A 25,064-nucleotide genomic window follows, 5' to 3' on the forward strand; every position below is an offset into this window, starting at 1 on the left:
TTTGTCTTTTTATTGCTGATTTTCATACAAAATTTATTACAATAGTTATTCAATTTAGTCAGGGAACCTTGCAGACTTATGCTGAATTTATTCAGAAGTACAACATCATCTGCATAGAGCTAAGATTAACATTGCCAATTTTGATATCAGATTTAATACCACTTCCCTTGATAATGTGATCCATATAGATAATGTGCACCTTGTCTCACACCTGATTTAACATTAAACCATCTTCCTGTACCTTCAATTCTAACTGCTGTCTTACATCTTAAATATAGACTGTATTGTTTGATAGAATGTCCCATTTACACCATATAACTTTTTTTTCTTTTGAATAGCTTTCCTCTTGGCACCTTGTCATATGCCTTTTACAGATCTACAAAACTTAAATACCGATCCAATTATATTCCCATAATTATTTCTCAGCTATTTGTCTTAAAGTGAAAATCTGCTCCTGACAACCTCTATTTAGCCTGAATCCAGCTTGTTCTTCACCAAGCCTCCCTTCCACAATTGTTCTTAGCTATTTCTCAAGTATACTTGTATAAATCTTACCAAGAATACTCAGTAGGGAAATACCTCTCTAATTCTCACATTCAACTTTATTTCCCTTTTTATAGATGGGTACTATGAACTCTGCTCCAGTTATCTGGAATTCAACCCTCTGAACAGTCCTTCTGTTCTGAATTATGCAATGCAGCCACTGTAAAACTTTTATACCTTCATATTTGAGCATTTCTGGTAAATTTCATCAACTTCAACTTCCTTTCCACATTCCAGGTTTTTTATGACTTTTTCTAATTCAAGTATGGTTATGTATTCCTGACTGCATTCTTGTTGGGAGTTTTCTGCCACCATGCTAACACTACTTGTTTCATTTAGCAATCTTTTAAAGTAATTACTCCAAACATCTAAAATATCTTTATGTTCAGGTTTTCATGTGACCTTTATCATCTCTGATTCGTTTCACAATACTTCTCTATTTCTAAGCTTTTTCAATAGCTACCAGAATATTTTGCCACCTTTGTGATATTTATTTTTATGTTCTTACCAAAGTTTTCCATAACTTTTGTTTAGCTTGTTTTATACAGTGCTTCACTTTCTTACATTTTTCTCTGTATTCTCTAAGCGCACAAGCTTTACTTATCAGGAACTTTCCATATGCTTTCTCCTTTTCCTTGACTGCCTCTTTAACGTCCTGAATCCACCATGGAGTTCTGATTTTTCTGACCTTACAGACAACCTCACTACAAGACTCGCTGAATCAATCAATCCCTGAAGAATGTTTTCTTCAGGGATTTGCCATTGAATCTCCAAGGTTTGGTTCTTTTGTTCAAACTCTTTCATTTTTTTCTTCAATGATATTTCTTTATTTGAGTCTTCAATTCACTTCTGAAAGCTGCTAAACTTTGATTCATTTTAAAACTTTCTTACACACTCTTTTTTTTTTCAATATGAAATTCAATTTTATCCTGCTCAAAACTAGATAGTGATCACTTCCTGTTTCACATCCTCTGTATATTGTTATGTCCTGAACCAGTTGGAAAACAGTGCTATCAACTGTAACAGTTAATGGGATTTTTTCTGATATCGTGCATCTTCTCTCCATGTGAATTTTTGCACATTTTTATGTTGGAACATAGTCTTAATAATATCTAATCTGTGTCCTCTGAACAGAAATCCAGCAGGCATTTACCATTATTATTAGCTTTGTGCTTTTCTCCAAATTTTCCCAAAACATTTTTGTATGTCTGGTAATCATTTCCTACTCTTCTGTTTAGATCTTCAACAAGTACCAGTTTTTCATTGAGCCAGCTACCTTCTCTGATCCTCAAAAAATTCCTCCATTAATTCCTTGATAGAACCTTCTGTGGGACCATAAGCACAAATAAGTCTCATTGTCCAGTTTCCTATTCTGATATTTGCCCACATCACTCAATTTGATATTGCCTGCCATTCAAGAAGATTATTGTTGTATTTAGTGTTGAATACTATAGCTACTCCCTCTTTTCCCTGAAATATAACATTTATTGCTGAGGAAAATCTCACCTGTTTTGTCCTTTTTTTTTTTTCAGTCATGCCTGTTATGTCAATCTGTTACTTATCTAATTCTTCTGCTAGCTCCATTTCTTTTCTTTCGATGCTTCTTACATTGATAGTACCAATGTAAGAAGTGAGTTTTACTGATGTTGAGTTGGGATGTGTTCCAGGATTTGTTCCAGCAGCTCACTTTGCACTGTTCACTCTAGTTCAGCTAAATCTCAAATTGCAAGTCCATTCTCATTCTTTCAGTATCTGGGTAGATACCTAACAGTGTGCACCACAGAGGATTGCACACTAGGTCAGATGCCCTGGTCAGTTCTCTGCTATTACAAAATCCGTGCTTATAATTTAATAAAGCTTTACTTATGTATATATATTTTGCATACCACTTAAATTTTTGTCAAAACAAAAGCAAAACTAAATTGCATGTCATATTAACTTTTATGAAGAGATATTATTTAATAGCACCTAAGCAAAAATTTGTTGTATTCATTATTAGGAAGAACACCAGTTTTGCCATGGTAAGATTCGTTGTCACAATATTTTAGTGGTATCCCACACAGAAAATTCCTTTAAGGTTAAGTTGGCAGATCCAGGAATACAGACATATTCTGAAGAAGAGTAAGTTTGTTTGGTCATAATTTTTTTAATTTTTTATTTACTTTATTTTGTTTATTCAGAGCACAAGTGCCAATTGTGAGTAAGAGATTAAGGGAAAGTAAAAATCCATTGATGTGTTTTCTTGAACAACTAAAAGTCGTAGTCTTTTTTTGGGAAGACAACTTTAGGAAGGCAGTTCCAACAAGCAGACGTAGAGGATAGGATGAGAGAAGAGGGAAAGAAATTGGTTCAACAGATTTGAAACCGAACACTGAATGGATGGTAAAAATGGCTTTTTGTAGAAGAAAGTAGAGCAATGGTGGTGGTGATGACCAGTTCAGCAGATCATTGTCATTGAAAATACCTATACAAGAGGTATCAGGCAGAAATAGTGATTGGAATGAATCTTTGAGTGGAAGACAGAGAGAGGGGAAAGATCATCAATTTACTAGTTGCTTGTATGTTGTGCAGTAGTGTGCTATAAGTTCTCCAACGTTTTATTTACCGTATTTGCCGGCGTATAAGATGCACTTTTTTCCTTTGAAAATAGGTCTGAAAAACAGGGTGCATCTTATACACCGATACTCAGTTTTTTATTACTTTCATTTCTGAAAATTTTCTCTGTTCCACGTTACGCGATTTCTTTCTTGCTTCCTTGCCCTGTGTGAGAGCATTCCAGTTATGCAGAGTTCAGTGGATGCGCATGCCCTGTCATCGACGATCACATTTCTGTTCCTGTTCATTTAAACTTTCCAATTGTTGTTGCAGTTGTTGTTGTTGTGAACGGTGAAAAATTTCTGCCGTTACATTTTCTCTAAATTTCTTGGCAAATTTTGGCTGAAAAACATCGGCATTGCTACAATATTGCACGCAAGCTACATGTAATTGCATATGCTAAAGAACACAGGGCTGCAGAGGCATTTCAAGCCACCCCAACTGAGAAAATGATAAGAACTTGGCGGAATCAGGAAGAGGATCTAAAAAAAAAGATTTAGAAGAGGTTTCAAGTGTCTCTTCATTTAGCTTTGGAGATGAATTTCTGGGTTTTGACGAAGAAGATTAAAAGGTGGGTACGTTTTCCTAGTTAGATTAGGTATTTGCTGAAAATAGACCTACTTATTGCTTTATATTTGAAATACTGTAAATTCATTATAATATTTAGGGATAAAGTTTTTTTCTAAAAAATGTGTACAAAAAATGGGGGTGTGCGTCTTATACGCTGGCAAATATGGTGTATATATATATATATCCCCCATGTTGTTGAATAGATAAATCTCAATTATAGCACAGCAGTGTTCTGTACATTCTCTAATATTTTATGTGTGTGTGTAAATCTCATGTATGGGAGAACCTATAGCACACTGCTCTGTCATGTTGATTAATTGATCTCTCCCTTTCTCACATTGGTTTCTGCCTGATGCTTCTCCTATAGGTATTTTTATTGACAATGATCTGCTGAACTGGACACCACTCTTTCTCTACCATTAAGTGCTATTCCAAGGTTCAACAGATTTGGAATTTATATACTTTTAGTTATCGATAGCTGAAGGGACCATTTTAGTGAGATCATCAATGCTTTAAATCAAAATTGAAGACACTGACAGTGGAAGATTTGGAAGCTTTGATTGATTGTGCATGACAGGGTTTGCCATGAAAAAGAGGAACGAAGTCTTCGTACTGTAATCAGATAAGCTGTGGATAGAATTTGTGGTCATTGAGAAAAGACCATTTATGCACAGGAGGAAGTGACAGTGGTCATAAAGTAGCAAGCACAGGGATACCTCTAGTATTGTTTGAGAAAAAGCAACAAGCAAAGAAACCAACCAGGTATGTAATTAAATCTAATTTCCTCTCTGGTTGTTCAGATGATGGCTGTCTTTGTGCCAGACATGATTAGATGCCCTGGAAATGGCAAAAGCAACAACCTCATGAGCCTTCTCCAAACCTTTCCATGGCTTGTATCCAAAGGCGGGTAATAGCAAATCTGCTTTGGATCAAGAGTAGAAGAATCCATATTATTAATCACTAATTAATTAATGGATCTCCAGGCATTAAAGAGGTTAACTATTTATGATCTGTACTGGGATGATAGCTTGATGTCTGAGTTTTATCACCATTTTTTGAAATGGGACAAAAGTGGGCTTACACTCAGGGTTAATAATGCCAGAAGTAGGAAAGATTCAGAAACACAAGTTTTGATCACAATTGGAGGAACATCATCTGGACTAGAAAGGCTAGAGGTAAGCTTTCTGATGAAAGTGATAGTGGTATCATTTGTCTCTATGAGAGGAGCATGGAGGGAGTTGCATCCATTAACCCTGATGTGTGACTAAAAAGCTTTATTGCTGTTTGAACAAGAGGCATGTTTTATGCATTTGGCCCATTCAAAATCAAACTTCAGTTTGCTTATGGTTTTTTTTTTGCAAGCTGCTGTATAAGTGGAGTTCAAAACTTGAGTTTTTCTTTCCAGCAATTTCATATGCTGAATTATTTTCTTGGACAGATATGTTACACTTGTTGGAGAAAAGTATGGATAGAGCTCAAGGATTTTGAATAGAATGGGAGATGATGGTCTTCATTCCATTTAGAATTATTTTATTTATTCAAATTTATGCAGATGTTTGAATAAGAGAATTGAAATAGTAATCAGACCACAGAGAAGTGCAAACATAATGGAGATCTTCCCATTTGGCACTATTGTCATGCCAGTGAACATAAGTCTGAAACTGGTTGGACTAGGAATGTTTTGTACTAAAGCAAACTCAAATAAAGTTATGGTATATTTACATTAGGAGAATTGACATCTACTTCTTGGAAGATGATCAGTTAAGAAAAATTAAGAGCATTGGCATGATGGTAAAAATCATATGATATTCTGGTGGATAGATAGACAATTTGTGTTAGGTTATTGCTAATAGTGTATACTTTCCTCCAGCTTGATCATTAGAATCGGAAAAGGAAAGGATGGACATAATGGATATTAAAGTCTCCAATGAAGATGGCATCTTCCTTGCCATAACTGTGCCTCATATAACTTTATTTGACTTTCCTTCACTGTGTGTGTGGATTAAAGAAAATCAAGATCCAGAGATGGTTAATCAAAGAGTTTGGGGTGGCTATCTAAATTTGGAAAGTGATAAAGAGAGCAAATGAATGCTGCAAAATGCATTAAGAAAATAAATCTGGTTTAGACTTATTAAGTACATGCAAGTATATCTGCATAAGTGAAGCATTAGATATGAACAGAGATCTGAAAATTGTTAAACTGGATAATACAAATTACAGAGATGAATGTAGAAACTAAGCATAGAGGTAATTTATTGCATCTGTATACAAATGCCAGGACTACCAAGAACAAAGATGTTTAATTTGTGGCCTTGGGGAGTACATTGGAGTCTCAGATTATTGGGATTAATGAGCCCTGGCTCTCAGCATTCTAATTGGTATCAAATGTAAAGGATACAGTATTTTTAGAAAGGATAAACAAGATAGGAGAGGGTTATGATGCTAATTATATCAGATGATTTGAGTCCCATTAGAGCAGAAAGCTGTGATTACAATATTAGTAACAGTTTTCCCCATAACAGTGAGTTTGAAGCTATACATGATGAGGTGGATCTAACAAGTTCAAATACATAGTGGGATCGGTTGATGCTTGTGATGAAATTCATTGCCAAATAAATCTTTGGGATACTAAAAATTAATAATCATGGGTAACTTTACAAACATTGATTGGTCAGCAGCAAAATCTCAGAAGAATGGAGCCAAAGTTATTGAGTTGCTGTGAGACATAGTCAACATGTAGCATCAGAAGACTGAACCTTGTGGAACTCCACTTTTAACCTTCTTACTTCCTTAATACTGTTTCTCCCCCCCCCCCATGTACAACTCTCTGTATCTGTCAAAAAGTTACTTTATTTACTTTATTTTAGTTACTGCTCTTGTTACTTTATTATAAACCATAATTATGTTATTAAACAAGATTACCACTTAACAAATCCATGCTGGCCTGCATAAATAATATTGTCATTCATCTGCCCAGTTCTATATATGAATTCTTACCAATTTCTTCAAAATCTTAACTATAGAAGAAATACAAACAGGCCTGCAATTTAATACTCCAGTCTACCTCCACATTATGTAATGGTTTCTCTGATTCCTTTGCCTTACTGACATTTAGTATACTCAATATTTGGAATACATCCTCTTCATTCACTTCTAACACTTCACCACTCCTTATCCCTCTACTAATAAAGCCTGCTAACAGGATGGGACACTCTAATAAAGTGATCATTAAATAGCTCAACTATGTCATCTTCATTGGTTACCTGAGTCCCATCTCCATCTAGCAAGATAATCCATCCACAGATTGTGGATGGATTACTGAGTAGTTCCAATTTTGATCTAACAGATAGGACACTGTATGTGATTCACTTATTGTGAGTAAATAATTCCAAATATCTATGTGCATTAAATTAGTGTAAGGTAAAAAGTGTAATTTGCTGTTGAATGAGATTTAAATTTAATTAAACATAAGTTCAGGCTCTTGACTCGTGACACATAATAACTCTTTAAAAATGGAAAATTAATTGAACATTTAAAGGTTTCCTCTGAAATCTATAATATTGATATTCTGCTATAATTTCTGATTTTGTTTCTCTTACCATCTTTAAATTACCACAGAAATGATGAAACAGCCTTATTGAAATTTAAAAAGAAATGAGAGAGAGAGAGAGAGATTAAATTCAAATAATTAGATGAATATCATATCCTTTTATTTGCCTGATCAGCATACTTCCTCATCTGATTTAGATACAGAATAGTACTGTTGAAATTTCATAAAATAGTTTATAGAGGAATGTATACAGAAGCCGTTTCTCTTGATATCTGTAAATCATTCAGCCCTGTGTATATATATATGAGACCTACTTATGAAAATATTAGAGATGTTAGTAATAAGTGGCCAAAATCATATTTGAATAAGAGGAAATAGTATCAACTATGGTCTTCTCTAATAGTGAAACAAGAAATGATAAAACAAGGTTCAGTGCCAAAATCTATCCTCTTTTTAATATATAGCTGTATTTTTTAAGGAAACTGCTACATAGATTAATATTAATTACAATAAATTTAATCAATATTTCAAGTATAGTAGCCAAGTCAAATTGCCATCATCAGGGAACACAGTACAGTATGATATGTGCAATCAGCACTACACTGGGTAAATGAAGCTGAAGCATGGTAACCAAAATTAAGCCTAAAGTTCTAAACTAGTGGGTTAAAATGGACTTCCTTGGATGTTGGATTGAAGTACAGAGGATAAGTTCTTCCCAAATTTGGGACAGTTTCAGGCAAACAAATTTGTTGAGACTTGAGTGGTTTTCTAAGGCTGAGGCAGATTCAAGGAATAGTCTTTTCTATTTATATTTACTGCAGTGGAATAGAATGGTGTTTTTTCACCACATTGTGTGGTGAAAAAAATATAGGCATAGAAAGAATCTTTACAATTTGTTTAAAAATTTCATTAAATGCCTGAAGTGAAGGATAAAATATTCAAATGAAAACTTCCTCTTAACAGTATTTTTTATTTATATGAATGATGAAGAATAGGTCTAAAGCATGGTCAGCAAGTCCTGAGTGGCTGTAGTAGATGTAGAAACAGATGTAGTCCTTGTGTTCAGTGATTCTGTTGTTGGCTTGTCTTGTCTGTTTGGATCATGATAGAATAGTTTACAACTCCAAGGGACTTGGTAAGTACTTGACAGGATGTGGCTGGTCTTTGACCATCCAAAGTCGGTCATATGAACTTGACTTTATATAAATTTAATTAATGTTCTGATTAGGCAGTTAATTCTATCTGATAGCATGTTATATATATCAAATTGCATGTATTCTTATGCTAGTTTGTTGGTTTTGCAGGAGTAAAATTGTATTCTAGAAGAAAATTCTGCCACTTCGATGTAAGATAGACTGATTCACCTTCATTTGAAAATCCAGCTAAATGCCACAGTTGTTATTTGGTTGGAAATTTATTTGGTTGATTGAATTTCATCATTAAAAATAAAAAAGTAAAGATAAGTCTTAGATCAATTTCTTGTTGGTATTTTCATTTTCAAGAAATGATATGGTTCAGAAGAAAATATCAATAGACATACTGTTTTTTATTGGCAAAATTGATGATGAGCTTAATTTCCTGAATGAGAATTTTTTGTTTTGTTTTACGAACCAACTTTCTACACATGGTTCATTAAGTTATCACAGTTCTAGAATTTGGAGTTTTCAGAGAGTTTTCTCATATTACAGTAGAAAGGTAAAATTTCAAATGTTTTATGATCTAATCAGTACAGGTATAGTACTGAAACTTTACTTTTCACCAGAATGAAAGGCTCAGATTTATTGTAACATGCTGGTGCTCTGTGTTTCTGCAAACTGATTGCAGAAACTGATTGCAGAAAAACAGAAGTTGAAACTGCAGTGCTTATAAATTGTCAATAGAATAGTACATGACATCATGCCATGGCTTTATGCCTGATTTCTAAAAGTGCTAGTGTGGAAGGGTTAGGCCAGTTATCTGACTAATCTGATTCCATTACACTATTTGGAGGGATAAAAAGAAATATACATGTACATGAAGATTATATCAATTCTGTGATAATTTATGGTTTAGAGTATTTAAAGGAATCACTGTAGCCATTTATTTGTATTATTATTATTGCATGATACCTCCTTGGAATCCCCAGTGCTCATCACAGAAGGCCACTGTACACTACAACAGGAGCTACTGTCCCCACTACACAATTCACCCATGGGACACAGCTCACTCTTCAAGATACAGCTAAACTAAGTGTGGACATCATTTGATATCACCTAGAATAGTACATTGAAATATCATATGGATGCAAAGCTAAGTGTCAGAATGGTACACATGTTCAAGTCTGCTATAAATTATATGAAAACTGTCGTTTTTTTTTTATATTAATATATTCTATGATGTTGCTCAAATAAGTTTTTAACTTTTAAATATTTTTTTGCTTTCGATTTCATCAACCATTCATTTTTCATGAAGAGGAAAAAAAAAGGAAAATAAATGAAGATTGAAGAGGTTTCATTACAGATTTCAAAATTAATATGCACATTTCTTCTGTGAATTAATATATTCTATGATGTTGCTCAAATAAGTTTTTAACTTTTAAATATTTTTCTGCTTTCGATTTCATCAACCATTCATTTTTCATGAAGAGGAAAAAAAAAAGGAAAATAAATGAAGATTGAAGAGGTTTCATTACAGATTTCAAAATTAATATGCACATTTCGTCTGTGAATTTATTCTATTATAAAAGAATATCCTTTCTTGCACAAAGTAAAGCAAAGATTATAAGATAACTGCATTGTTTAAAATATAAACGGCACTCTGCACTTTTTATTAAAAATTACAAAATAAGTATCATTAGAAATAATATCTTACTTTTTAAGTACTGTAATTGTAATATATTTATATTAAAAATTTTTACTTATGCAGTTAATTTTCATATTATTTTTAAAGCATTCATTGGATTCCACCTGAGTACTATTCAGATTTCATGCTGGCAAGTAAATCTACTGCTGCTGATGTTTGGGCATTTGGAACAACTCTTTGGCAGATGTTCTCTTTTGGAAGTGTTCCACTCAATGACATGAACCTGAAGGAGGTACAATTTCTGAATTTTTTTTTTTTTTTTTTTTTGGTATTTAGTTTCCAAAGTTGTTTATTTTTTATTATTGCATTGACACCTCTAGGAGATCACTCCACTCTACACAACTCACCATCTGCACTACTTTAATCCTCCATATACACACATTGCTATTGACACAATGCCATCGACTGCCACTAATGTTATTTTTTGTCTATAAATTGCATGTGTCCTATGGCTGATTTGCCTGCATATGGAATGAAAAGTAGAATTTTTGTGAAAAAACCTCCTGCTGCTTCCATATGAGATTGGCTAACTCATCTTCATTTGAAAATGGTAGAAATTATACTTTACTAAAAGTTCTGCTTAAAGAGCCTTTCATTGAAATCCACTTCTATCAACATGATAACTGTGGGTTCTTTGTCACCTTTTCTCCATCCTTTACTTTTTTTCCTTTCATTATTCTTGAATGTACCTTAAATAGGTTTCATAAGATGGCTTGAATCCAGACTTCATTACTAGTTTTTTGTGAGCAGTTTTCTTCCCAACTATTCTTAATATTAGTTTTCTATTGTGATTTGCCTTTTACTTTCAGTCCTTTAAATCATCCCTAATTGCATCAGTCTATCTCTGTTGTAATCTTCCTGTAAAAATTTACTTTTCTAATCTTCTGTTCATTCTGCTTAAATGACCACACCACCTGAAACTAATTTTGAAACTTCTCATATTCATCACATTCTCTGAACTCTTAATTTTGGTAAAGATAACATAAACCTATCAAAGCAGTAGAAATATAGTTTATATTTTCTTCAAGTATTGACATTAATTTTGTAAAGTTTGGTTCATATTTTGAAACTACTTATTCTTTCCCCTTAATGATCTGCAGCTCATATGTTTGAATGGTATTATTTCTGACTCCTTATAAAACTTTCTTACTAATTTTCTTTTCATTGTATTCTAATTTTTTTTTATTCTTCTTCAAAACAAAATGGCAGTCGCATACATTCAATATATTGCAGTCATTTCATCCAAGAGCTTTTTTTTTTTTTTTAATTTCAACTCTAATATAGTAGTGCACTTTGTTATAAAACTGTTTTATTGTAACCTGTTTTAATAGTGTGGACATGTACATGTAACACTGTTGAGCCCTTACATTAAGAGATATAAATATATATTAATATATATTGCCTACATTGTATAAGCATCCTTGGTATGAAATGGCTGGAATGAAAATGCATGCACACATAATAGAACATTCACCAATGCAGCATTAGTGGTTCAGTAGGTAACAATGATCACTTCATACTTATGTCTAAATAAGTGTAATGTAAATTTTAAAATAATAATTATGACAAGCACGGTCTAGGAAATTTAAAAAAAATGTGTATTAAATATCATTTTATGGTTTAATACATCAAATACAGATAAGATTAAATCGTGAGCTATCATATATGAGATAGATAAACCAAGGAGTCTGGATGTCCCCTCTCAGCAACTCTTTTTAATATTTACTTAAATGAAATAATAATAAAATGGAATAAAATTTTCCATCGAGGTATTAAACTTTCTCCTACTGTGAACTTAAACACTCTCCTTTTTGCCGATGACCAAATAATAATTACAAATTCTGAAGATAACTTATAGAAAACTATTTTAAATCTAAATGAGATATCCAAAGATTATGGTATGATAATATCAACAGAAAAATCAAAAACTATGGCCTTTAAAGGACAAGATCCAGTAAGAACAAAAATAGTAATAGATAACAAGATTTTAGAACTGGTGAATTTATTTAACTACCTAGGTTGTATGATTACATATGAAAATGAAAAAGATATAAACCTAAAAATTGCAAAATATTTAAAAATAACAGGTGTGATTAACTCTATATTTAAACCAAACCTAGTTCAAAAACAAACCAGACTAAAAGTATACAATACATTAGCCCTACCAGTCCTAATATATGGAAGTGAAATCTGGACAATAAAACAAAAAGACAAACAAAGATTAATAACAGCTGAAATGGAGTTTATGAGATAAACTGCAAAGTATACTCTATTTAATCACACAAGAAATTATGAAAGAATTAAACCAGGAATCAGTAATAGAAAAAATTAAAAAAATATAATCATAAATGGATGGAACATGTTCAAAGAATGAAAATGGAAAACAAGCCATTAGGAAAAAGAAAACTAGGACGTTCTCTTAAAAGATTCAACGATGACTTCTAAGGCCGGAGCCACTCTAGGCATGAATCCTTGATAGATATGATGATGATGATGGTTTAATACAATGAAGATAACACTAGGAATGAATTAAACTAAGGTGGAATGATCCACACACAGTAAACAAAAGTCGTTTGCTGTTTGTGGATTGTCTACATTAAAAGGAGATTGTAGCATGCACACAGTCACAGTACAACAAGTAGAAGAGATTAGACTGAAAGCCTATGACAAGCATAGTCTAGGAAATGTTGTATCATACTATTTTTATGTTGCATCCCCTCCTCTTCCCCTTGGATTTGGTAAAAAAAGAGAATTCAAGAATGGATAGATAAAAATATGATACTGTATGAGGGTCAGCATGGCTTTGTAAAGGATCAGTCATGCCTTAGTAATTTACTAACTTTTTATAATAGCGTAACAGCTGAGTTGGATAAAGGAATTGGCTACATGACGATTTTGCAAAGGCATTTGACAGAATACCACATGGAACTCTTATGCATATTAGAACAAATGGGGATGGATATGATACCGGTTAAGTGGATAAGAGGGTGACTGGTGGACAGATAAGTAGTATATGGAGGGACAGAATCAAGGCAAAAACAGGTGACTAGTGGTGTGCTTCAAGGTTTAGTGCTGGGACCGTTGCTGTTTAATTTGTACATAAATGATATAGGAAATAACCTGAAAGAAAATATTCAGTTGTTTGCTGATGATGCAAAAGTAGATAGAGAATAGTTAAGCAAAGCGATGGAGAGCTTGCAGGATGATTTAAATAGGCTGTCAGTGTGTGGGGGGTGTCAGTTTAATATCAATAAATGCAGAGTTATGCATTTTGGGATAAATAGATTACAAGCTGTGTATTGATGGCACTGTGCTCCAGGAAATAGAGGAAGCTAGAGATTTAGGAGTGGTGGTAGACAGAAAGTTAAAGTTTAGAGGACATATTTCTAATGTTGCTAAGATATCCCATAAGATTACTTGGCTATTGAAGAACACATTAACAAGTAGAGATAAGGAAGTTGTTATTTATCTTTATAAGGCCTTGATACGCCTACATCTGGATTACTGTGCTCAAGTCTGGTCCCCTGAATTTCTTGGAGATGAGGAACCAGTGGAGAGGATTCAAAGGTGAGTCAGTGACCTATGTGGAATGTTACCTATGAGGATAGATTGAAGGTGTGTGGATTGCAGAAGTTGGTGAAAAAGAGGGGGATATGATAGAAACATCTAACTTGCTTAAAGGGTTTTACAGGATAGTTTCAGGGGAAATGTTTCATCACTTGGCTAGAGGGACCAGAACAAAGGGGTCATCCCTAGAAGGTTAATAAAGGTGTGGTTAGTAGGGGTGTGAGGACTAGATTTTTTGCTTGGAGAGTTGTGAATGAGTGGAATGGGTTGCCAGAGTCGGTTGTGGGTTCAAGGAAAGATGTGATAGATTGGGTCTCCTGCAATGAATCTTCAGACTCCATGGAGGCGCTCATATAATAGTAATAGTTATTATTACACTATCTGATCAAAAGTATCCAAACACCTACTCAAAACTGTAATCAGACTTTCTCTGTGACTCACACTTTCCAGTAGTGGGCATTAATATGGAGTCCACCCTTTGCTTCTATGACAGCTCTAACTCTGACGGAGTGACTTTCTACCAGGTGTCAGAATGTCTCTGGAGGAATCAAAGCCCATTCTACCTGAAGAACTGTAGCCAGAGCAGTTTGTGATGTGGGTCGTTGGGGGTCTGGAGCAAAATTGGCATTCTAATTCATCCCAGAGATGTTCTGGATTCAGTTCAGGGCTCTGGGCTGGCCAGTCCATTTCTGGAATGTCATTATCCACAAACCATTCCCTCATAGACCTTGCTTTATGACAGGTAGCATTGTCATGCTGATACAGACAATAGTCATCACCGAATTGATCTTTTACCATAGACAGTACACAATGGGTCAAAATGTCCTTGTACCCTTCTGCATTTAGATTTCCATGTAGAGTTACGAGAGGGCCAAATCCATTCCATGAAAAACATTCCCACACTGTAACACCAACTCCTCTAAATTTCTGTTGGCACTACACACGTTTGCAGGAATCGTTTTCCAGGCATTCGCCACACCCAGACCCTCCCATCAGACTGCCACATGGTAAAGCGTGATTCATCACTCCAAATCACACGTTTCCAGTTGTCCACTGTCCAGTGTTGTCACTTTTTACACCACTGCGGGTGGCGCTTAGTATTCAAATGAGAAATGTTTGGTTTATGGGCAGCTGCTTGACCATGGAACCCCAATTCCTCTTAATTCTCGATGCACAGTCATGGTGCTGGCTGGACAGTTAGCAGCACTGCAGAACTTCCGGATGACTCAATGTCTGGCGATTTCCACGAAACACCTTCTTCAATGCCCGATGGTCCCTGTCTGTCATTAAATGCGGCCTATCCGACCATGGTTTTGTTGTGGTTGTACCTTCACGTTTCCACTTCATAATCACCTCACCAACTGTCGACTTGGGCAACTTGAGGAGGGTTGAAATATCTCTGAGAAATTTCTTACTGATGTGGCAACCAATAACTAGTCCACGTTTGAAGTCACTGTGCTCCCTTGACCTACTCAATCTGCTTGTATTTCTTATCATTGAACAACACACAGCTCTGTGCCTCCTTTTATACCAGTAAGTGAGGTTATAGTGACATCTAGATGTCAGTTTACGAATTACAGAGTGGTGTCCACATACTTTTGATCAGATAGTGTATTATTTTGGCTTGAAGACTTCATTCAGCTCTTAAGTCTAAATGCAAATTGATATTAAATCATTTTTCAAGTACATTATTTACATTTATATTAGTTAAATTCTACATTTAACTGAGCATTAGCTGAGCACATTAGTCTCTCGTCTCATCTGGTCAGGTCAATTTCTATATATCATGGTAGATAGCTTCCTGCCTTCAGACTTTTCCACCAATGCAAGAATGCTTCAGGGTTCTTTCTATCACTTATCTGCTTTCTCTTGTACATATATGAATTGTCAGTGAGATGTGCTGATTCATCCATTCCTCCTATCCATCTGATAAACCTTGCCCATCTCCTAAGATCTTTACAACCTGTCCTGAAACGCAGAACTTAATGCTACTCTTTGATGGTGTGGGGATAACCTAGTCACCTTCATTTCTACCAATAACATTGTCCTGCTTTTTTTTTTTCTTCAAACAAAAAAAATCTCAGTTCACTTTCTTTTGCCCTTGATAAAACACAACTCTCCTTTGGAACAGATCTTGTAAGCATGCCCAAAACATGTTACATCAGTTCTTTCCTCTAAAAAAACTTGGGGCCCTTTTTTTCATCAGGATGCATTTTCACCCACTCAGCAATGACTGTACAAATCTCATACCTGCCCAGCCTCAGAATACTTTTCTCATGTTTAGTGGAATGTACCATGGACCTCTCAAAATTTTTTTCATACTGTACAGAGGAGGATGGTCCGGCTGATAAATGATCCCTCTCTTCCTGATCCATGTCTCGGAGATAGCCCATATTGGCTTGTCCCCTCTATAAGTACTTCTAGGGTGCTGCTCTGCTGAATTGGCATCCATCATTGCTTCATTTTTAACTCTTATTTAAAAAAAAATTAGAAGCACGGCTACTTAATCATCCTTTTACAGTCCAACTTCAAACTTGCTTCTCATCTGTTTCATTCCAACTGCCACTATTCTCTAGAGTGGTCTTCCTTAACAGGTATTTATTTCCCTAACAGTTACAACCTTAATCTCTTTAAAAAAATAATATATCAATAGGTTTCTTCTCCATTAACGTTTGCTTACATTTCTGCAGCTTTTCTCATTTGTGAGATTTAATATATATATATATATATACACACACACAAAACTTATTTTAAAGAAAGTGCTGGAATAGATAAACATGCTATATTCCTTTGAGTTTTATTTTTATTATTTTTATTTTTTTTTATGGTAATATCATACACATGCAGTTATTCAACCCAAAGTTATGAATGAATACCTTAGATGGGCAGAAAGTTTAGAAGTAAAAACTTGTTAACATTAGATTTGGAAACCTACAGATTATCCTCTTTTGGAGCAGTCATTTGTCAGAAGTAAAAAAAAGAATGAATGAATAGGAAGAAAATTTGTTTTGCTCATCACACCTTGTTTAGCCAATGGCTATAATCCCCCCCCCCTAAAAAAAAAGAGAAAAGCAAAAATCCTTCCCCCTCAAATCCTCCTCACCCCTAATACATAAGATCACAATAAAACTGCACATTGCCTCAGGGCTCTGTTCTGTTGCCTACCTTCTTCCCCTATACATAAACACTTTATTCAAACACAAATAATCCTTTCCACAGCTTTGCTGATGATACTGTATTCCATTCATCCTTCTCTTTCAACAAACCATGTAATGTTTTGATGTTCCAAGCTTTTAGGTCATCTACAACTACTACCTTCAATGCTGTTCTCCATACCAACTTTCAATAGGGCCAATATTACCTAGTCACATTCAGTACCACTAAAATGCAACCTTGCCTTTTCTCTTGCAAAAGAGACTTTGCTTATATTCCCTTCTCCTCAGTAATACACAAATCACCAGACAGGATCAGATCTCTCTCCTTGGACTCACATTTACCTCGACCCTCTCCTGGTAAACACATCATGTTAATAGCTTCCTCCACCTCTAAAAACACTAGGCATTCTCTTCTGCACAAATGCTAATTTCATTCATCCAAATACTTGTACTATACAAATGCCAAATTTACTCATCTATGGATGAGTAAATTTGGCATTTCACATGTTTGGGATGGTGCATGTAAAACCTCCCTAAAAATTCTCAGTGTTATTCAGGGGAATGCATTTTAGTTTGCAGATGATCCATCTCTCACAGACTCACTTCACCCTCCATCTCACAGACACTATTTCACCTCTGTGTCTTTTTTGCAGATACCTCCATTGTCACTGCTTCAGGGAAATGGTATCTATTATTCATCTACTTTATATTGGGCCTGTTAAAACAAAAGCAGCAGCTGGCCAACATCTCTTTTCAATATAGCTGCATGCACACTGAACCTGCTTCTTCTCTTCCTCATTTATTCCACCTTTGTGCATGTGTGTGTGTCCTGGAATAGTGTTTTCCTCAATGAGTATTTCCTCACTACTACCACCTCCAACTCTTCAAGAAAAATTCAATAGATTTCTTCTTTCTCAGTTCTCACCTGCATCCCACACACACATACACATGGCACTGATGTGCTATAGGTTTATACACTGTTTGGAAAGAAGTCAACAGACACCATAGTGTGAAGAACAAACAGCCACGATGCCCACCTTAATAAGATGTAGGACTTCCTTTTGCTGCAATGACTGCAACAATCCTATGGGGTATACTTCACAAAAGCATACGATAGTGATCAAGGGAATTTTGGACGATTCTTCCTGTAGGCATGTAATGAGATCCTGGACTGTTGTGGGGCAGACGTCCCTTGACCTCATCGAATGCTCTAGTTCATCCCACAGATGTTCAGTAGGGTTGAGATCAAGACTCTGTGGAGGCCATTCAAGTGTGATGACATCCATGTCCACAAACCATACAGTTACAGCAGCATCCTTATGACATGGTTGCATTGTCTTGCTGAAAGGTGCAATGGTCAGTTCCATAGAAACAGCACAATCTAAGAGGCATTGCATTGTCCAGAATGTTCAGATATCTCTTGTAGTGTGTTTGTGGCATCACAAACAAAGATCCAAGGCCAAACCAGGAAAAACAGGACCATGCCATCACACCTCCACCTTTGAATTTCATAGGTGGGGTTATGCACTCTGGCAAGAGATGTTCACTAGCATCTGCCACACCCATTCATCTGCTTGTTAGAATGTATAGTGTGATCTGTGCTTCTTTCTATAGTACAGATTTCCAAGCTTCCCTGTCTCACTGTATACGCCCTTTGCACTGCTGAAGACGACACTGCATGTTGGTTCAGGTAATGTGGGGTTTACATATTGCAGTCCTACCATGGAAACCTATGTTGTGAGCCTCATTTCTGAATGTTTTTGTGGTGATTCGTGATCCATTCAATGCCCGTAACTCCACATTCAACGTGTCAGCCGATGAATGGCAGTTTTTACATATCTTTCATAGTGCTATGGGCATGTTTGGTGAGTGCGGTTGGTCATTCAATGTGGGTGACACTTGCAGTTGATTCCCTATGCTTCCATTACAATATGGTATCACTGATTGTTGACCTGGGATGGCCCAATTTGTCAACAGTTTACCAAACAGATAGGTCTGCAACATGACATCATATCACAATACCTCTTTCAAATTCCATCAGTTTTCTTCTCACAGCCATTTCACCCAGACATAGTTGCACTAACTTGGAAGCATCGTATTCCTCCAATTTATATTTATTACAAACATGTGACTTGTTAAATGGCACAGTGTACCTTGCCATCCGTTGCCTTCTTTCTAAGCAGTGTTTATGGAAACACAATCCTATCTCCTCTACCCATTGGCAGTTCTTACTACAGTAGACATGTGGACAATATTATATGTATTGGGAATGTGAATGCCATACAATAATGCCACAGATTAAAATTCTCCATTGAATACAAAGAAAATAAATCTGTAAACTTCTTAAATTGATCCTCACTAGATCTAATCATCATATCAGTACAAAAGTATACCAGAAATCTACTACGTTGGAAATTATTTTTATTTTGCTTCCTATCATTCTTATTGTATCAAAATATCTATTATATTAAAATAATTTATTAACACCTACAAATACTCTTCTTCTGTCCTGCATTAAATCACGAAATTACACATTTCAATGAGATATTTCACAGTATCATCCCCAATAACTAATAGATTATTCTATTAATTTGTCCAAAAAAGCAACATATCTAAATAACATGTAGTCTTAAAATTACCATATATCCATAACATTTACAAAGCCATAAAATGCATCTTCAAATACTCCAAATATAATTTGTCTTCAATGTCAGCAACAAACTTCAAAACTTACTAAAACACAAAACAACAATAACTCTGGCTGACATGTTAATATAACCTAATGTGATTTGTAAGTTTGGTTGCCAAACAGGATGCTATACCTGTTACATTGGAATCTTAATAATGTTATTAAGAGTCCAATGTTATGTTATGCTAATTATTGCAATCTCATTAATGTTACTTAACATTATTGAGATTGCAATGTTCCCATATCAGATTACTTATGTCTTACTGCTGATCTGATCATCATATTATTATCATTTGTGCCATCCAAGAAAACAAAACCAAATTTTGTTCCTCCAAATCACAATATGCTATAAACAGAAAAAGACATTAACCTACTCTCACCCTTGTGGCAATTAAACAAAATAGATTACTCCCCACAGCTCTCAAACCATTCTGATTGTTCTTAATATATTGTTTCATAAAACCACATGGCAAGCCAGTTTTCTTGGTCCCACATTTAATGGTTTAAATGAAATGGCCATCATGCTGTCATGATGTCAGCTTGCTGCATATAATAGATTTTTTGTTTGTTTTCATTTTTGTACTTTATTTTCAGTTCTTTAAACTTTCAAATTCAGTTTTCTTGAATTCAGATTTTGGTTTAATTCATATATTTGGCTATCTCATAAATATTTTTACTCAGTTATTAGTTCTTTATCTTTAACACTTCTCCAAGTTATTTACCAACTCTCAGCTCAATCAAGTTCTGCATCAAGTACTGGGTCATCCTTATCTCAAAAAAAATAAATAAATAAAAAAAAAATACATATACAGATATGTCAAATTAATAATATTTTGTTAATGTAATACATCTCATTTAACTTAAACCTTTTTTTGTGTGTAAGTTGGTAGAGGCGCATCTATCTATTTTTTATTTGAATATTACTCTATTGTTTATCTTCATATAACATACTTTAATTATCTGTATATTGTTTTGCAGACCAAAGCATGGTACCAAAAAGGTAATCACTTACATTTACCTCTTGGCTGTCACAGTGATATCAACAAGTTGATGCAGGAGTGCTGGGTTTATGATCCTGATGGACGTAAAAGACCTCAGGCCATAATGAGAGATATTAATCAGACTCTTTATGAAGGTAAGTAACAAGTATGTGAACCGACATTAATAAATCATGTGAGAATGCTTGACACATCTAAGGGAGAGAAATAAGAGGTGTGAATAGAAATACCTTCATTAGAGGCAAATGAATTCTTAATAATTTTTTAATGTATCTTTACATTTCCAATGGAAATAATTAAAAAAGCAGCTTTTACAAGTAAACTGTAGGCTCAACTATACAAACATTATTGAAGAAAATTTGAAGCAGTTTGAAAACAAGAACCAAACCTTAGAGTCTCAGTGGCAAACTCTGAAGAATACATTGATGGATTCAGCTAGGAAGATATTTGGTGAAGCTGTCTGTAAGGATAGAAAAATTAGAATCCAATGGTGGACAAAAGAAGTTAAAGAAGCAGTTTTGGAAAAGAAGAAGGCAGACCAAAAGTTCCTAGCAAATAAGTCCACAGATGCATTAAAATAATACAGAGTAAAATGTAAGAGTGCTAAGCTCTGTGTAAGAGTAGCTAAACAAAAGTCATAGGAAGACTTTGGTAAGAATATAGAAAATAAGTATTAGGAAAATATCAAATTTTTCTGGCGGTTATTGAAAAAGCTTAGAAATGAAGGAAAGGGACTGTAAAAGGAATCAGAGATGATAAAGGTGGCATGAAAACTGAAGATAAGGATATCCTAGATGTCTGGAGTAATTACTTTGAGAAGGCTGTTAAACAAAAACAAGCAATGACAGAACCATACTAGAATATTTTCAAGAGGAGTGCATATCAATACTTGAATTAGAAAAAGCCATTGAAAATTGAAATGTGGAAATGCAGCTGAAGTAGATGATATTCAACCAGTGCTTAAGTATGGAGGTATAAACGTTTTGCAATGGCTACACTGCATAATTCAGAGGGTCTGGTCAGAAGATGAAATTTAGACGATTGGAGTAAAGCTCTTATAGTTCCCATCTATAAAAAATGGAATAAATCTGAATGTGAGAATTATGGAGGAATTTCTCCACTAAGTGTTCCAGATAATATTTATGCAACCATACTTGAAAAGAGGTTGCAAGCCAATTAGAGGTTGTCAAGATCAGATTTCATTTTACAACAAATAGTTGAGAAAAAATCATGGGAATATGAGAAGGATTTGTACTTAAGTTTTGTAGATCTGGAAAAGGCATATGACAAGGTGCCCAGAGAAAAGCTTTTCAAAACACTACAATTATATGGAGTAAGTGGAACATTACACAGAGCAGTACATGGTATATATTTAAGTTGTAAGTCAGCAATTAGAATTGAAGGAAATACAAGAAGATGGTTTGATGTAAAATCAGGAGTAAGACAAGGATGTACATTATCTCCACTCTTATTCATCATCTATATGGATCACATTATGAAAAAAAGTGGCACCATGCCTGATAGAATTAGACTTGTCAAATCTAGATGTTTGCTTTATGCAGATGATGTTGTACTCCTAAACACACTTAGTTCACAGGATGCTCTAAATAAATTGAATAACAGCTGTAACAAATTTGGCATGAAAATCAGCAAAAGGTCAAAACTATGAAAATAGACAAGCCTTTACAATTTAATCATATAAAAAACTTCAGCTGCATTCTCAGTGGAGAACATATAGAACAATTAAAATATTTCAACTATTTAGGCACAGTTTTTACTGAAGATGGAAAGTTAAATCTGGAAATAGATAACAGAATAAGCCAGATGGTATGATGGGTAGCTAGCTGAATAAATTTATATAGAATAAGAGAGAAATTAGCTAAAACACCAAACTAGCAATATACAAAACAGTGTTCAAACCAGTTTTAAGTTATGGATCTGAGAGTTGGGTTAGAAATAAAACACTTGATCAAAGATTATAGACCCCAGATATGAGAGTTCTTAGAAAAATTAGGGGCCTGAACAGGTAGCGTCAATGGCAGAATCATATTAAAAATGAAGACATTAGAAAGAACTTGACATTGTTAATGTTCAAGGATGTCAGCAGAGCTAATCTAAGGTAGTTTGGCCACTGAAATAGAATGGCTAATGATACCATAACAAAATCAGTGTTTGATTCCAAGATAGAAGGAAAGTGATCCTGAGGAAGACAAAGGTCTAGGTAGATTGATTCAATCAGAAGTGCCTTAGCATGAAATGTTAGATAAGCAGTATTGGAGTGCTGATAAGTAATCAGCACTCCATCAATTCAGAAAATTGATGATAATTAAAAAAAAAAAAAACTTATGAGAGGCAGAAAGAGATTTGTTTGGGAAATATAACTAACCAACCAGTAATAATTAATGCATGTATACATTGGTAGCTTAGTAAAAAGCTATCGGATGGCAACATATCCATTGAAATTATAATGTTGATTCTAGTCATAGTGTGTATTGATGGAGTGCTAAGCATGCATTTTTTTTATTTGTATTTTTTTCCCTACTTCTTTCTATATTTGTGGTTTATGTTTCACTTTTTTTTTTGTTTACTAAGAAGAATTTTTTTGTTTGTTTATTCAGTAATCATTGTGAGACTATCTGTGTACACTTTTTTTTTTATTTAGTAATAAATTGCAGACGCTAATTGTTGAAATATACCAGACATATCCTTTTCTTGTAAAACAGAGGATGAAAATTAATTTTCATTCACAAGAATAATATATTTTTACTTGCTAACTGCTACATGTATTAGTTTATATACTATATTTAGTGATAATTAGTGTAATTAGAGAAGGATGAAAATGACCCATATAATGAAAAACACCTCCCCTACCACAGACACTAACTATACTACATAGATGCAAGCAAAACAATGTAGAAATTTTTGTATTACTAAATACAGTAACTAAATACAAAATCCTAACAACCTATTTAGAATTTTCACCTGCAGAAAATATGCTGTCACACCTATTCATAATGCAGCTATTGGGTCCAGAAACCAACCAGTTTATGTAAATTTTCAAAAACAAATAAATAAATAAATTTATTTATTTAATAATAAAGCAGACATATGCAGTATATGGTAGACAGTGAAACCAGCTCATGTGATAGTTAATTACACACATTATTCTGATCTAATTCTTTTTTTGAGTAAACATGAAGTTATTTAGCATTTAAACAATGAAAACAGATACTAAAGTACTAATGAAAATTCAAGAATGTGTGAACTTCAGCAGCAGTAAGATGTGAATATGAAACAGATCTCCATGACCCACCATTTCATGGTTCCATTTATGGTGAAAAACACCTTCCCTATCATGGACATTAATTATACTGCATAGATGCAAGCAGAATAGAGTAGAAATTTTATTGTATTACTAAATTCAGCATCTGACTAAATTACAAAGTCCTAACAACCTATTTAGAATTTTTACTTGTGCACACCTTCACATAGTATTATAAAAGATGTGCACAAGCAAAGATCTGGAAGGTCCTAAACATCTGCCAAATATCTAATGTGCTACAACAATTCAGATGATCACTAAAGAAATCTGCTAATCATTGCTCGTGAAATAAGAATCAGAAAGGCAGGTGTATGCTGTATTCCAAAGCATGAAAAATGGAAAAGTTATATATCCACTCTGCTGCATGCCATGGGTGAGAGTGATCCAGATCATTAAACTAAGTTTTATGAATGGATTCAGGTGAAGGAAGCCCAATATTCTGCAGACACTGAATGTTTTTCCACTTGGTTGTATTATAAATTAAAGATGGCAAGAAATTATATTCTTGTGCAAACTTTGCTTACACTTAGATAAAGGATGAAACCAAGAATATAATTTCTTGGCATTTTTAATTTATAGTCTGCAGACATTGTCATTGTGATGTCAGGAGCTACCTTGATGAAACCTTTTCCGGACAAAGAGGAAATGCCAAGTGTCCAGCATGTTGACTGGACTTTATTCCACTTAACTTCTACTTATGGAGGATGCCTGAAGAATGAAGTCTATAGTAAGTAAAACCTGTGAACCTGAAAAACATAGAACCATTTCAGTATGCACATTAGTGAAAGTTAGCAAATCAGTCGCATTCAACAGTGCATAGATACAATGATGGACAGTTTGAACACTTGGTCTGATTAATAAGCACCTCTGTAGCACAATTGGAAGAACGACAGTATGTTGCACCCTTCGATTGGAAAAGGCCTAAGTTTGATTCTCATTAGGAGGAATCGTTATATGGACTTTTTCAATTGAAGGTAAGTTAGCCAATATCATATGGAGGTGGCAGAGTTTTTCATTCTTGTCTGTATGTAGGATAAATTTCATTTATCCTACATACAGACAAGATCGGCCCTTCAGAACACACTCAGTTTACAGACAGAAAAATACAAGTTGTGGCGAGCAGTAGATGCCGTTAATGTAGATGATGATGGTAGTAGAAGTTCATGTAATGGTGGAGACGGAGAAATAAAATATTATTTTATTTTATTATAAAATAAAATAATATTTTATTATA

At 34.4% G+C, this 25,064-nt stretch overlaps 1 protein-coding gene across 1 annotated transcript in view; it reads left to right on the plus strand.

The window, feature by feature from the left end:
• The window catches only part of hop (tyrosine-protein kinase hopscotch), a 251,815-nt gene that overhangs the window by 147,148 nt on the left and 79,603 nt on the right, over window positions 1–25,064 (plus strand). Inside the window, exons 11-13 of the mRNA XM_090401853.1 lie at window positions 2,543–2,664; window positions 10,187–10,331; window positions 20,489–20,645. Of these exons, the coding sequence (XP_090257979.1) occupies window positions 2,543–2,664; window positions 10,187–10,331; window positions 20,489–20,645 (424 nt within the window). The remainder of the gene's footprint in view (window positions 1–2,542; window positions 2,665–10,186; window positions 10,332–20,488; window positions 20,646–25,064) is intronic.

Source organism: Typopeltis vanoorti, chromosome 12, assembly GCF_054136105.1.
Source record: "Typopeltis vanoorti isolate ZY-2024b chromosome 12, IOZ_Tvanoo_1.0, whole genome shotgun sequence".
In the NCBI taxonomy this organism is placed as follows: domain Eukaryota; kingdom Metazoa; phylum Arthropoda; class Arachnida; order Uropygi; family Thelyphonidae; genus Typopeltis; species Typopeltis vanoorti.